The sequence below is a fragment of the Natrix helvetica genome (assembly GCF_964273705.1).
Source record: "Natrix helvetica genome assembly, chromosome: 4".
In the NCBI taxonomy this organism is placed as follows: domain Eukaryota; kingdom Metazoa; phylum Chordata; class Lepidosauria; order Squamata; family Natricidae; genus Natrix; species Natrix helvetica.
This window is the reverse complement of record NC_138550.1, coordinates 46194411-46207615: the sequence shown is the minus strand read 5'-3', so window position 1 is coordinate 46207615 and position 13205 is coordinate 46194411. Positions and strand designations below refer to the sequence as shown.

The 13205-nt window shown below is 30.7% G+C and overlaps 1 protein-coding gene across 17 annotated transcripts in view; it reads left to right on the top strand.

Annotated features, from left to right (window-relative positions):
- The window catches only part of ROBO2 (roundabout guidance receptor 2), an 893684-nt gene that overhangs the window by 788398 nt on the left and 92081 nt on the right, over nt 1-13205 (top strand). For all 17 annotated transcript variants that reach the window (XM_081952932.1, XM_081952940.1, XM_081952931.1 and 14 more), the window contains 4 exons: nt 4326-4531; nt 8798-8879; nt 9974-10139; nt 10865-11031. In XM_081952932.1, coding sequence (XP_081809058.1) covers nt 4326-4531; nt 8798-8879; nt 9974-10139; nt 10865-11031 — 621 coding nt within the window. The remainder of the gene's footprint in view (nt 1-4325; nt 4532-8797; nt 8880-9973; nt 10140-10864; nt 11032-13205) is intronic.

The following is a 13205-nucleotide window of genomic DNA, read 5'->3' as shown; positions in this document are numbered from 1 at the left end:
TCAATTGTTACAGGAAATATACATATACATCCAGATATACATGTCCTTATGACAAAGGGTAGAAATTATTTTGGAAACAATGAATTATACCAAATGAATTGATTCTTAGTCTTGAAGGTACTTTTTAGAAACAGCATAAAATCTCTTTCATAACAATGACTGTCAGCTAAGAAGCAGAAAATTTTACATAATGTAATGAGTATAATAATAGGTAAGTTGTTGCTTAGCATCTGCCTCATTTAGTGACCAAAGTTACGATCATGCTAAAAAAAACACCCAGTTTAGCAGCTATGCAGTTACGTCCATTCCAGCATCTCTCTCCTGTTGCTTATTTGCACCATACCAAAATGTTTTAAAGACAAAGAGAAGCAAACCCAGTTCTACTGAAGGAAGTAGCAAAAAAATAAAAACAAAGGAAAACTGGAGTAAAATCATAAGTTGTGGTCATGTAATTTTCACTTTTGCTTAACAACCAAGTGCCCAGTACCAGTAGTAGTCACTGAATGAGAACTATCTCTATATAAAATACTATTCTATACTATAATATAATAATTAACATCTAAATTGTCTGAATATATCCCTGATGTTCTATATCATGGCTAATTAAACTTTCACTGTTCATAGTATGTTCATAAATAATAATCCCACAGATTTATGCTAAGAAATATAAAAAGGTAAAATTGGAAACTCCACATATGCCTTAGGTACTTTTATATCTGTATTGTGGACTTTGAATAAGCCAAAGTTAAAAAATTGTATCTAAATGAGATAAATAAGGAAACCCAGATTTTTATGGCACTGTTGATGCTGTAGGAAATCCCCACAGCCCACTGTATATTATGTGTAAGGTGACATATGACCTTCTTTTGGTTTTATTCTGAAAACTATAACTTACAACCAGAAAAATGAAGTTAGCTTCATTCACTTTCCTACAGGCTGACAGGCATTAGTTGCAAGTTATTAGTTGCAAGGCCTAGATATTAAGGTAAAATCAGATTTTTCCTATTAAAATTAATAGGGATATATCCATTTTAGGAGCTGAATTTCTGGTCCTTTACTTACAGTAGAAATATAAATAGTTAACACACTTTCTTTTCATAGCACTTTGCATTACAATAGTTGCTATTGTTAAGTCATTTAAAACATTATATATTATAATTTTGGGTGAGGAATTTTTTAAAAGTTATGGTTAATTCTTGAAATCAAAATTTTAGTGAAAGAAGATGGAGGCATTTATCTAGATAAGGCAGTTTAAAAAGTAATTTAATTATGAATCACTCTCTTTATGAGATATTTGAGTATCTGCAGTTCAAGTGTAAAATAAAAGTCATTGAGCTGCATTTGGCATAGTTGTCAAAATTTTGATAAATTATCTTTATAGTGTATTGTATAATATTTTATTTTATATGTTTATAAAAATTTTTGGAAGAGCATTCTTTATTTTAAGTTTTCTCCCAAAAGTTTTTCTTTTGTCATTAATATTAAAATAATTCAATTCAAAATTGATTAGTATTTCTGGGAATTCTGAGCCATCTGTTTTTGCAATCTTATTAAATACCTATTTGGCAGACTGCAGAAGTTTTACTATTAAAACGTTGTGTTAAAGATTTTGTTTCATAAGTTCTGTAGATACTCAGATGTTTCATTTAAAAATAGCAAGGCTAATTTCAAATCATCTGGCTTTTCATAAGCAGTTATTCATCACGATTTATAGGTAAAACTTCAACAGCATTTTCTGGTGGAATGAATCAGGGCTTTCTTTTCTCAAAATACTATAATGCCTGATTAAAAAAGAAAAAAAAATGTTTATTATTGTTATATTTTTAAAAGTATGCAGCTAAATCCTGAATTTTAAAGTTAACTATAGCTATGTTCCCACTTTAAATATTGCCTTTTTCATTCTTTAGGACAAAATTTTAATGCTGTTCATTTTTATATGAAGATCACATAGACATTTAAAACTAATGGAAGAACAGTATTTTTAAAATATGTCCCTGTGTTTCTGTCATAGTATTTCATTCACTGATAAGTAGTTCAGCTGCAATTAAAATAAACAGTACATTCAAGGACATGACATGTTAATGTTTGCAAATGGTACTGGAAGAAAGCTTAAATGCAATAGGATGTGAACAGAGTAAGTCAAATTAGACACATGAGTTATTAGAATTTTATTCTCTTGCAGGATTTATTTCTACGGAACACAAACAATAACCTATCTTAACTTCTATTTATGTATTTGTTAAATTTATATGCCGATTGATTCACAGCATGTTAAATGTTAAAAACAAATTTAAAATAAAAACCCCACCTGGGTTAGTTACTCTTGCCATCTTTTATCTTTTTTATTTTCTTTTACTTATTTATTTGATTTCTATAGCCACATACAATCACTTTTTAAAACTGGATTTAGTTTAAAATACTTTATAAAGAATTTAATATAATAAAGATTACATTTCATTTAGCTTTTCTATCTACTGGAATTTTATGGAGCTACTAGAAAAAAATGTAAAATAAAATAATTTTGTAGAAAAGTTGTGTTAATTTGTCAAAACAAATCAACAGTTAAAGAAACAGCAATCTGTACCAATGTCTGAGCACGGTTTACAAAACTTTAAATAGTTTTGAAATTTGTATAAAAATGTCTATGAAGTATGTTTCTTTTCCTACTCCATCAGTGAAACATAAAAAAACCCTAAAATACATGTATTTTCCCCCTTGTTTGTTTTTGTATAAATATATACAATGCATGCCATATTAAGTGCTTGAACTCATTTTGAAAGTAATTGCTTATATAAGATAAACAAAGGGAGTTGTGGCTTTGTCTTAAAGAGTAGCAAATCTTAAAGAATAGCAAATACATTGACAAGTCATAGTGATATGGTTATCACATTCCACAAATTTATTAATATTCAATTATATTTATACAACTATAATAAATTTTAGGGTTGTTACATTTCAACAAGACTCAGCTGCTCATCTGGAAAGGGTTTATGTGTATATTTTATTGTTTTAATCAATAAAAACTGATATATTTAATCATTACTAAATATCAATTAAAATAATAACGTTTCTGTATGTTTTTGAACAATGACTATGTTGATCGTCTTCTACAATAATTAGTTTTGTTTTCTTCTTTTTTTCTGAGTAACATTCACAATAATAATAAATTACAATGCAATTATATTAAAAACAATCAACAATCTTGCAATATTTTTATAAAAATACCTTGCAAGATATATAAAATAGCTCAATTTCAAAATAAAATATATAAGTAGTCTTACATGTCTAAATCACAAAATTTTAATACTGTCTTTTAAGGATATAAATTCATTTTCCATCCTTGTTCAAAGACATTTTCTGAAAACCATACCCTTAATGATGGCTTATATACATTTTAATAAATAGTTTATTAGTTTCTCAATGTATCTATTAATCCAGAAGGCTATGAATGTGAAAAACGTTCTTGACATTCCCAAGAAATGTACATTGTACATTCAGAAAATATTCTGGAAGTAATTTCATGGACAATATTCCTCATGTATGTATAGGTCACTTTGGAGCTAACTATATTTTTACAAAGTCAAAAAATATGTATTCATTTGTATTTATATATTTCTTTGATTTACTGCAAAAAGATTTTTAATATCAACAAAGATATGTAGAACTACTAATGGAATTTAGATTGCTTTTTTAAAATTTGTTTTCATTATTTTGCAATATATTTTTATCCCATTAGGATTTTGATACAAATTCTATAAACAAAATTTGTAACTTCAAATTTCAGAATTTGAAACTGTTTTCTTTTTTAGCTTTTATTCCTTCATTTTATATTACACACGATATGTAATTGTACAACTTAACAGTTGTTGAAAAAGATTGCTTAATTCAATAAACAACACAGTAATAAACCAATTCATTAAACAACACAGTAATAAACAAATTCATTGAACAACACAGTAATAAACAACATATTTATAAATATATTTCTTCTTTAGAAAACTTTTTTTTCTTTTTTGTGCCTTTGAATCATTGTTGACTAGTTCCTGCAGTTTTCTTAGCAAGATTTTGGAAATGGTTTTCCATTGTCTTCTTCCAGCGGTTGAGAGGGTGTGACTAGACGAAGGTCACTCAACTGACTTTGTTCCTATGGTGGTATTAGAGTGCACAATCTTCCAGTTTCTTGCCTACTGCCTTTACTACAACAAACTTACTCTTAGCAACTATTAATATGATTTTCTAGAAAATGTTTTTCAAAATAGTGGCATCTGAGTCTGAATACTAGAGGATATCTACTAATATATGCACATATATATATTTAAATTCAGTTTTAACAGATAGGCCTCCACCCATCATTCTCCAGGGACCTGTAAACCAGACATTGTCAGTAGATGGAACAGCTTTACTGAAGTGCAAAGCTACTGGTGACCCAATGCCTGTTATCAGCTGGCTAAAAGAAGGATTTACTTTTCTTGGCAGAGATCCAAGGACATTTATGCAAGATCAAGGAACTTTGCAAATTAAACCTTTACGGGTGAGTATATGTTGTAACAACATATTTACCTTTCTGAAATCAAGAGAGTAATAGTTAAATGAGAGCTGCTTAATTATTTATTGATTATACATCACATGTAGAAGTTTAGGTATTCTGGGTTAATAAAATCCCTTAATGAACAGAAGCTGACACAATTTCTGAAATATTTATTCCAATTTAAATGCATAGTTACTCTGTCTGTGTAGTTCTTTACGTGCTCCAAGTAAGAAAAAACTGTGCATATGGCTAGTGCAGAGTTTTGGACAATTTTTCTATTAAATCAGTGCTCCTCCTTTTCCTCCTAATCTCTTATGCCTTCCTTTCTTTTTCTTTCTGTAAGTGAAGTTCTTAGTAAGGTTTTACAAAATGGAATTTCTAGGGCTATTGTGCAATTATCCAGGTTAAAAAAATCTATAGGGAACAAACACTCTGTCTCACAAACTTTCAGGTTATGCTTTTGTTATATTTACTTTCAACAGCCATGTCATCCTCTAAGCAGTTTTCTAACTAGCAATTTTAACTGTTAAGTAAAGTAAATAGTTACTTAGTATGTTGAAATCAAGGCAATAGTTAAAAAAAGTAAGAGAAATCTTCAATGGAACTGATCAAATTTTGTTTATACCTGCACAGCAGAAGTTTAATGCAGACGATTTGATGAAAAATATAGCTGACACTGAAATAGTTATTCACAAATCCAGTATAATCAAAGTAAGTGTTGGCTATACAACAATGATCTGCACAGAAGAGTTAACAACATGAAAACCATTGTCCAACTTTATCACAAAAAATGATTTTCTAAACTATCCAAAAGAAAATCTTGAATCTGAAATATGGTGGAGCAAAATTTGGGCAATGTGAAACAAAAACTAAACTGTGACCACATCTTTTTTAAAAAGGAAAGAAACATTTTGAGATAAAAAGAGCAAAGCATTTGCCGAAAAGAACACTGCCAACCATTAAATACACTGATGTCTCTGGTATGTGTTAATAAACTGTAATAGCCAGCTGTATAGGAAGTATTTTCATGGGTAGAAGAAAAATGCATTCAACTAAAAGCTCATATATATTTTGTCCCATAACCACTGAAGAATTGGGGTAAAAAGTTATTGGATTTTTCATCAAGATAACAATCTGCAATATATATATCTCCAAATCAGCTATAAAATACTTACAGCAAAAAAGATGGATATTTTTGAGAGACTTTCAAAGCCTCCAAGTTGAATATACCTAAAAGCAGAGTTAAAAATTTCAATAAATTCAATAAATTCAATAAATCAATAAATCAATAGCAAAAATAGCAATAATATTAGTTGGCCATAGGAAATTTTTGATGCCATTTAAAATAACAACTTATTAGTCTATCTTGTTCTTTATGGGTTTCAGGATAGCCCCGCCTCCTTTTTTTTTCTTTTGTTATGTGTACCTATTTTACCCTGCTATTAATAGACCTGTAGTATATAATGCTTGCTAGTTTTGTTTATTTAAATCTTTAGGATGTCATAAAAGTCTCTCTTTGGTAATGGTCTCCTTTAAATCAGCTTTTTAGGCTTTATACTTCCACAGTTGACAATTTGAATTATTCAGTTTCATTTTTGAGACTATGGGATAATCATTTTTATATCCTTGCTTTAAAAGATAAAAATTATTCATAAGTATCAGGGATAGGTTTGTTGAAATGTGTTCAACAGAATTTTAACTCGACATATATGCAAGATGACAATCAGCAAAATTTGGTAGTGCCATTTATGCTGTCCTCACAGAGAGAAAATGTGACAACGCAAAGACATTAGAATCATGAAATTTTTGCATGTATGTGGAATTAAAGTTGATTGCTAAATAAAGTAGGAATTTTGTAATATGGAAGCATATCATGCATGAAAATAAAGAGAATGCTTACCAAATAATTCATAATTGAGCCAAGAGTAATCCAGGAATATGTGATGATTATTTTGTTTTTTAATACATTAAAATAAAAATAGGACAGTTTCTGTTGATGCTAAAGGCATATGCTCTTGGAGACTTCAGAGTATGTTTATTTGAGAATTAGATGATATTTTGTGTTTATAGAGAACTTATTTCTACCAAATGTTAAATTAATGATATGGTTTAATGGATGATATAAATCTGAATATTAATTAATCAATACCATAATATTTGTGACTGACAGAGGAAATGGTGTGGACAATTACTACATACTCATAAATTACAAAATATTAAAGCATAGACTAGTTTGTGTACTTTAAAATAGATATTAAGTAAATAAAAGGGGGAAATTAAAATGTGATCTGCTGATAAATGTGTTAAACTGAACCTTGTCTGCTGTAGAGATTGAATATCAAAAGAAATAAAAATGGCTGTTCATTAGTTTGAGTCTGTCCACTTTGTTATTACAAAAATGAGTATTGCAGAAGAAACATAAAGGTAAATGAGAAGAAGGAATTTAAGTGTGCATAATAAAACAAGTAGAGATGGGATCAATAATGGGTGGGTGATGAATAAAAGTGGACCAACTAGAAAAGAGAGTAACAATATGCGAAAAGGAACTTACATTTATAGCTCAGAAAGACAAAGATATGAATCATAAGATAAGCATTTGAAAGAAGAGAGGAATGAAAAACCAAATGCAGCAAATGTGAATCAATATATGAACACAGTAGGAGCAATGATTGAGAACTATGAAATGGTATAAATTAACTTGAGTTATATTTCTTGCCTTTATTGTTCTACCTACACTATTTTATTAAGCGTTACTATTTCTTTTCTATTTTGTATATCAAAACTTACCTCAAATGCAGTACGTTGGTGAAAATACAGATTTTTACATTATATTTTACTATAATGAAATATCACCTATATTTTAAATATGAACTTTAGGTAAAAGATGTTTAATATTTCAATATAATATTTACAATAAATTTATGCTACTCAAATAAAAATATATTTTTAATATAATATTTCAATATATTTCGTTGAACTCTTCAGTAATATTGGATTAGGTGATAAATGAATCAAGCAACTGAGTAGCAACAATTAAACAACAAATCAATATTAGCACATGTCACCTAAACATAAAGGCAGCATTGTGTCGTCTCTTCTTCTACGTATACATACATGTGGCAACTTTGCAGTATTAGCTCCATTATTATAGAACTGAAAAGCCTTCAGAGAGAAGCCAAATAGTTTCCTTGCTAGAATAATGCTGTTACTTGCCACTTTTTATTTTGAAGGAATAAGTATAAAATATTAGATTAAACTTTGAAAATAGGTGAAGCAAACAGTATTAACACTGATAATTAATATATGGATTAATGATAGGAATTATAAATGACTTATTCAAAGTGGAACAGAAACAAATTAGAATATGCTTCAAAAGATAACTATTTCTAAGGACTGATTTATTTGATTAGCAGAAACTCTTATCACACTTAGACCAGTCAATGGAAGAATGATGAATCTGTTGTTTCTCTGGTCTATTCAACAAATTGAGAACAATTTTTGTATGAAGATAATAGATTTAAATTAAATTTTATAGGGAAGATAATTTAACAAATGTATAATATTGCAGTAGAAGATTGTCTGTCTGTCTGTCCAACCGTCCATCCATCCATCCATCCTGTTTAGGGTACATATATACATACATATTCTGTTTAATTGGTATTGTGTGAATTGTTATACTGTTTATAATTTATATCAAATGCATACACTGAGGAATATGCTATATACCGTATGCCCCCAGTTGTAACTTCAGCTGTGGTGAGCTATATATTTGCTTAAATAATCATGTATAAAAGCAATTATATAATTCAGAAATACAATTATTTGAATAAGCAATTTGCTCTCACACAGTTAAAAGGAAATGAATGTGTGTGTTATATGGACCTAGATTAACAATATACTTGAATAGTCATGGTTTCCCAACAATTAGCGAGCACATGTAGATGTCTACACTTTTATTGCTGTCTTTCTTAATTATATTTTATTTCAAAAAAGTATTATATTATTTCCCTTTAAAATTTTAACTTTAAGCTAGTGATAGTAGTTATGTGGGACATAACTTGGGATGGAAATGTGAAAATATATCAAATAAAATTAAGGAATTATTTAAATTTCCTAAATGAAATGCATAATTATTTTTTGTGAAATATTGTATTCCACTTTATAATAATTCTGAATCATGCTACCCTCTTAGTTCACTACAAAAATATTTAAAACATTAAATGAATATTTTAAGCAAAGGATTGGTATTTCTTATTTCTATGTCTTTAGATATCTGACATGGGCACATACACTTGTGTTGCCACAAGTTCAAGTGGGGAAACATCTTGGAGTGCTGTATTGGATGTTTCAGGTAAGTTATATCTACATAATACAGAAAACCAAAACAAAAATGTACTACAATGAAATCAGGACAGTCAATACTTTATCATTGATTCTTATTAAAGTTTTTTGTTAAATGCAAAATTTAATATTGCACAGGTGTTCTACACATATAATGAAACTTTCCCATTTTCTACTCCCCCTCTAGCTTTCTAGCTTCAAGACCCAGTGGTAGAAGCTATTGTATTGGCAAAAGTTAATTCAGAACTCCATAGACAGGTCAGCAAGCTAAAAGCACTGTCTATAATAGCCTTTGTGGCCCTTCAGTATATTGAGAAACTTCATATTTTCCCTCCTAAAAATTGTATGCACAGAAGGAAATATTAAGTCCAGAGACAATGGTGTCCATAACAGACCAAAGTGACATCAACATAGCAATATATGTGGGATTATGTCATCATTCCCAAAGATGCAGTTATATACTAATATCACAATATCTAATGCAAATGCGTAAGTCACTGAATTTATTTCACATCATCACACACATGTAAAATCATTTTGCAATATGAGCTGATGCATCCATATTTTTTTCACTTTGGGGAAGTTTGAAGGGAGATGGTTTAAGGACAAAATGCTTCATGTTCAGTAGAACATATAAAGTCTATCCTCTAATCAGTTCCATTTTCCTATTATGAATAGTTGATGCTTTCCCCGTTAAGATTTACCCAAAGCAGGAAAATATGGATCAAAAAAGTTAGTCCCATCCATCTAAGTGCTGTTTTAATCCTGATATCCCCAGACAAGCATAGAAGGAAAAAATATTGTTTTAAACATGTTTTCTACTCCTAATTTAGATGACTCTCTCATTATATGAGAAAAATGTTCCTATAAACAGAAGTAGTTGGAATAGCTTTTTCTTTCGCTCTTGTTTCACTTGTTACTATATTGAATGATAATGAAATGAAATGATAAAATATGTTATACCTGCAAATTACTTATTTTTAATATGTTGTGTATCAGTTTAAAGCACTTATATAACTACAAAATTATTTAAAATAGATATTTTAATCATCCTTTAGTAAACAACTATAAACATGTAAAATATAACCAATTTGCATCCTGTAGAATTTGGGGGAGCAGCAGTTAGCAAAAATTATGATTTAAATGATCTTCCTGGACCACCATCCAAACCTCAGGTCACTGATGTCACTAAGAACAGTGTCACCTTGTCTTGGCAGCCAGGCACACCTGGGAACTTACCAACAAGTGCATATATCATTGAAGCTTTTAGGTAGGTTAAAACGTATTACTGTTATGATCCTTTGCATTTTTGAACGAAATTCATTCCAAAGTCTTAGCTAATGTCAGAAATTTAAAATCATGGGTGCTTTTAATGTAATGAAATTATATTTTGTTTTACATAGTTTTAAAATGTTTCAAACATTTGATATAAACATTTCATATGCGTTTATAAGGGTAAAACTATAAAAATCTTTAAAATGTAATTTATCAACATGTTGATAAGGGATGAAGAATAAATAGGGGTCTTAATGTAACCATTTTTCAGTATTCTTTGCCAGTATCAATCAAATCTAGTGTTGGATTATAGGACTGATACCTCAATAATCACTTATCTTTTTTTATTCTTTTAAATTTATTTATTGATGATGTGGACTGAGTATAGAGAGAGCTATCTCCTGTTTACCTAACCTTCTTGCGTTACCTGATAAGATTTACCAAGATGGACTTTTCTATGATTGAAGGACCAGATTGGAGAGAGGTCATCATGAAGCAATCAATCTATATGGTCACTAAGAGTTGACAACAATGTGATGCTACATAATCAATCATATATTAGGAGTTTTGTGCTTTTAATTGATTTAGAATCTATCATAGTTTCTGTTGGTCTTGATAGCACATTATATGATGTCTTTAACAGCAAATAGAAACATATCCTTGACTATTTTTTAAGGTATGTCATTTTAGCTATAGTATTCCAATTCATTTTCATTTCAGCCAGTTGGTGAGCAATAGCTGGCAAACAGTGGCTAATCATGTTAGAACAATTCCTTACACTGTGAGAGGACTCCGTCCAAATACCATCTACCTGTTTATGGTGAGAGCTATCAATTCACAAGGGTTGAGTGATCCCAGCACCATGTCAGATCCTGTCCGAACACAAGGTAACTTGAATTTATTTCTCAGGCACCCTATTTGAAGTTAAATATAATATGCAATGCATATGAAAATGCAGAAATATTATATGTGAATGTATAACCCTGGAGTGTATATGTAATACAGTATGTGTACAGAGTAGTGCATACAGATACAGATTAACAGAGTTGGAAGGGACCTTATAGGTCATCTAGTCCAACGCCCCGCCCAAGCAGACCCTACACAATTTTTGACAGATGGCAGTCCAGTCTCTTCTTGAAAGCTTCCAGTGATGAAGCTCCCACAACTTCTGAAGACAAGTTGTTCCATTGGTTGATTGTTCACACTGTCAGAAAATTTCTCATTTCTAGGTTGAATCTTTCCTTGTTCAGTTTCCATCCATTATTCCTTGTTTGGCCTTCAGGTGCTTTGTAAAATAGTTTGACCCCCTCTTCTCTGTGACAGCCCCTCAAATATTGGAACACTGCTATCATGTCTCCCCTGGTCCTTCTCTTCACTAGACTAGCCATGTCCAGTTCCTGCAACTGTTCATTGTATGTTTTAGCCTCCAGTCCCCAAATCATCTTGGTTGCTCTTCTCTGCACTCTTTCTAGAGTCTCAACATCTTTTTTATAGTGTGGTGGCAAAAACTGGATGCAGTACTCTAGCTGTGGTCTTACTAGGGCTTTAGTATTTAGTATTAGTATTAGTACCTCATTTGATCTTGACTGTATCCCTCTGTTAATGCAACTTAGGGTTGCATTGGCTTTTTTGGCTGTCACTGCACACTGTTGACTCATACTTAATTGGTTGTCCACTAAGACTCTAAGATCCCTCTCACAGTTACTGCTCTTAAGCCTGGTGTCACCCAGTCTTTATGTGTACTTTTGATTTTTCTTTCCTAAGTGTAAGACTTTACTTTTCGCTATATTTAATTTCACTATGTTAGATAGGATCCATATATATTTAGGATCACCGAATGAGTGATCCTAAAAAATAAAACTTGAAAAAGAAGGAACATACAGGTGGAAAAAAATTTGGACGACATTTGCACAGAAATCTCTTCTGTTACCAAAAGTAGCAGCCAGAATATCATGCAATTTCACTTTACTCTTCATAGAAATGGAGACTTCTGTTGCTTTCTAAAGCAGCTTTAAAGCATTGCTTTACTCAAACATTGTCAGTGTGATACAGCCTTTTGAAACTAATCTAATAAAAACATTATGTATAAAGAGGTGAAATATAAGCCAACGCAAAGTTGACTGTGGCTCCATATGATGACCCATATGACTTGGCGACACAGGTAACCTAAGCACAATATCCTATGAAAAAGCAGTTATACTGATAGAAAATACTTTTATCAATATCCTCCTGAAAGGAATATTCCTTATTAGCAATTCTTAGGAATTTAAATCTGCCTGACCATTTCAAAAATGTCTATTAATTTTTAAATATTTCTATAGCAGCTCCGGCCACACTTTAAGCCAAAAACACTAGCCTGAAGATGGCGAGTGAGACCTCGCTGAAACGTTGCCAAGACAATCTCAATCTTACACGGGAAAAGACCCGAATACAACAAGACCAGCATACCTACACCTGTGAAAATCTACGAAAACTTACATACGTACACACACACACACACACACACACACACACACATTCATGTTCATCTATCTAAGTTGAAATATATTTTATTGTAACTTCTAAAACCGTATAGCTATCACCTGGATAGCACTACTACCAATAATCATTGGGTAAAATATTTATGCTATGTTTTTGTGCAGAATATTGTTACAGGAACACAAGGACTTTGTACAATGGTTGCATAACATGTGTGTACGAGTTCAGTTTCCATAACTGAAGAATAACTAATCAATTATAGAAGTTAACAAATACCTGGAGACCCACATTTGCATATAATTATTTGAGATCCTTATACTGTTATACAGTTATATATTGGTACTCAACTGCTTTAAACTTATCAAATTTGATACTCAATGCATACTGATATGAAAATTTTGTCTTGGTACTCATAGTTTGTTTGATATTCATGCACAAGCTAGAATTTGTCAATATCGGCTGTCCTGTGACTCACTACATTATTCCTAATGGGAAACAATTGTTTGGTACTCATCGTTTTTGGTACTCACTGCACCTGCTGGAACCAATTAATGATGAATACCAAGGTACCACTGTATATATA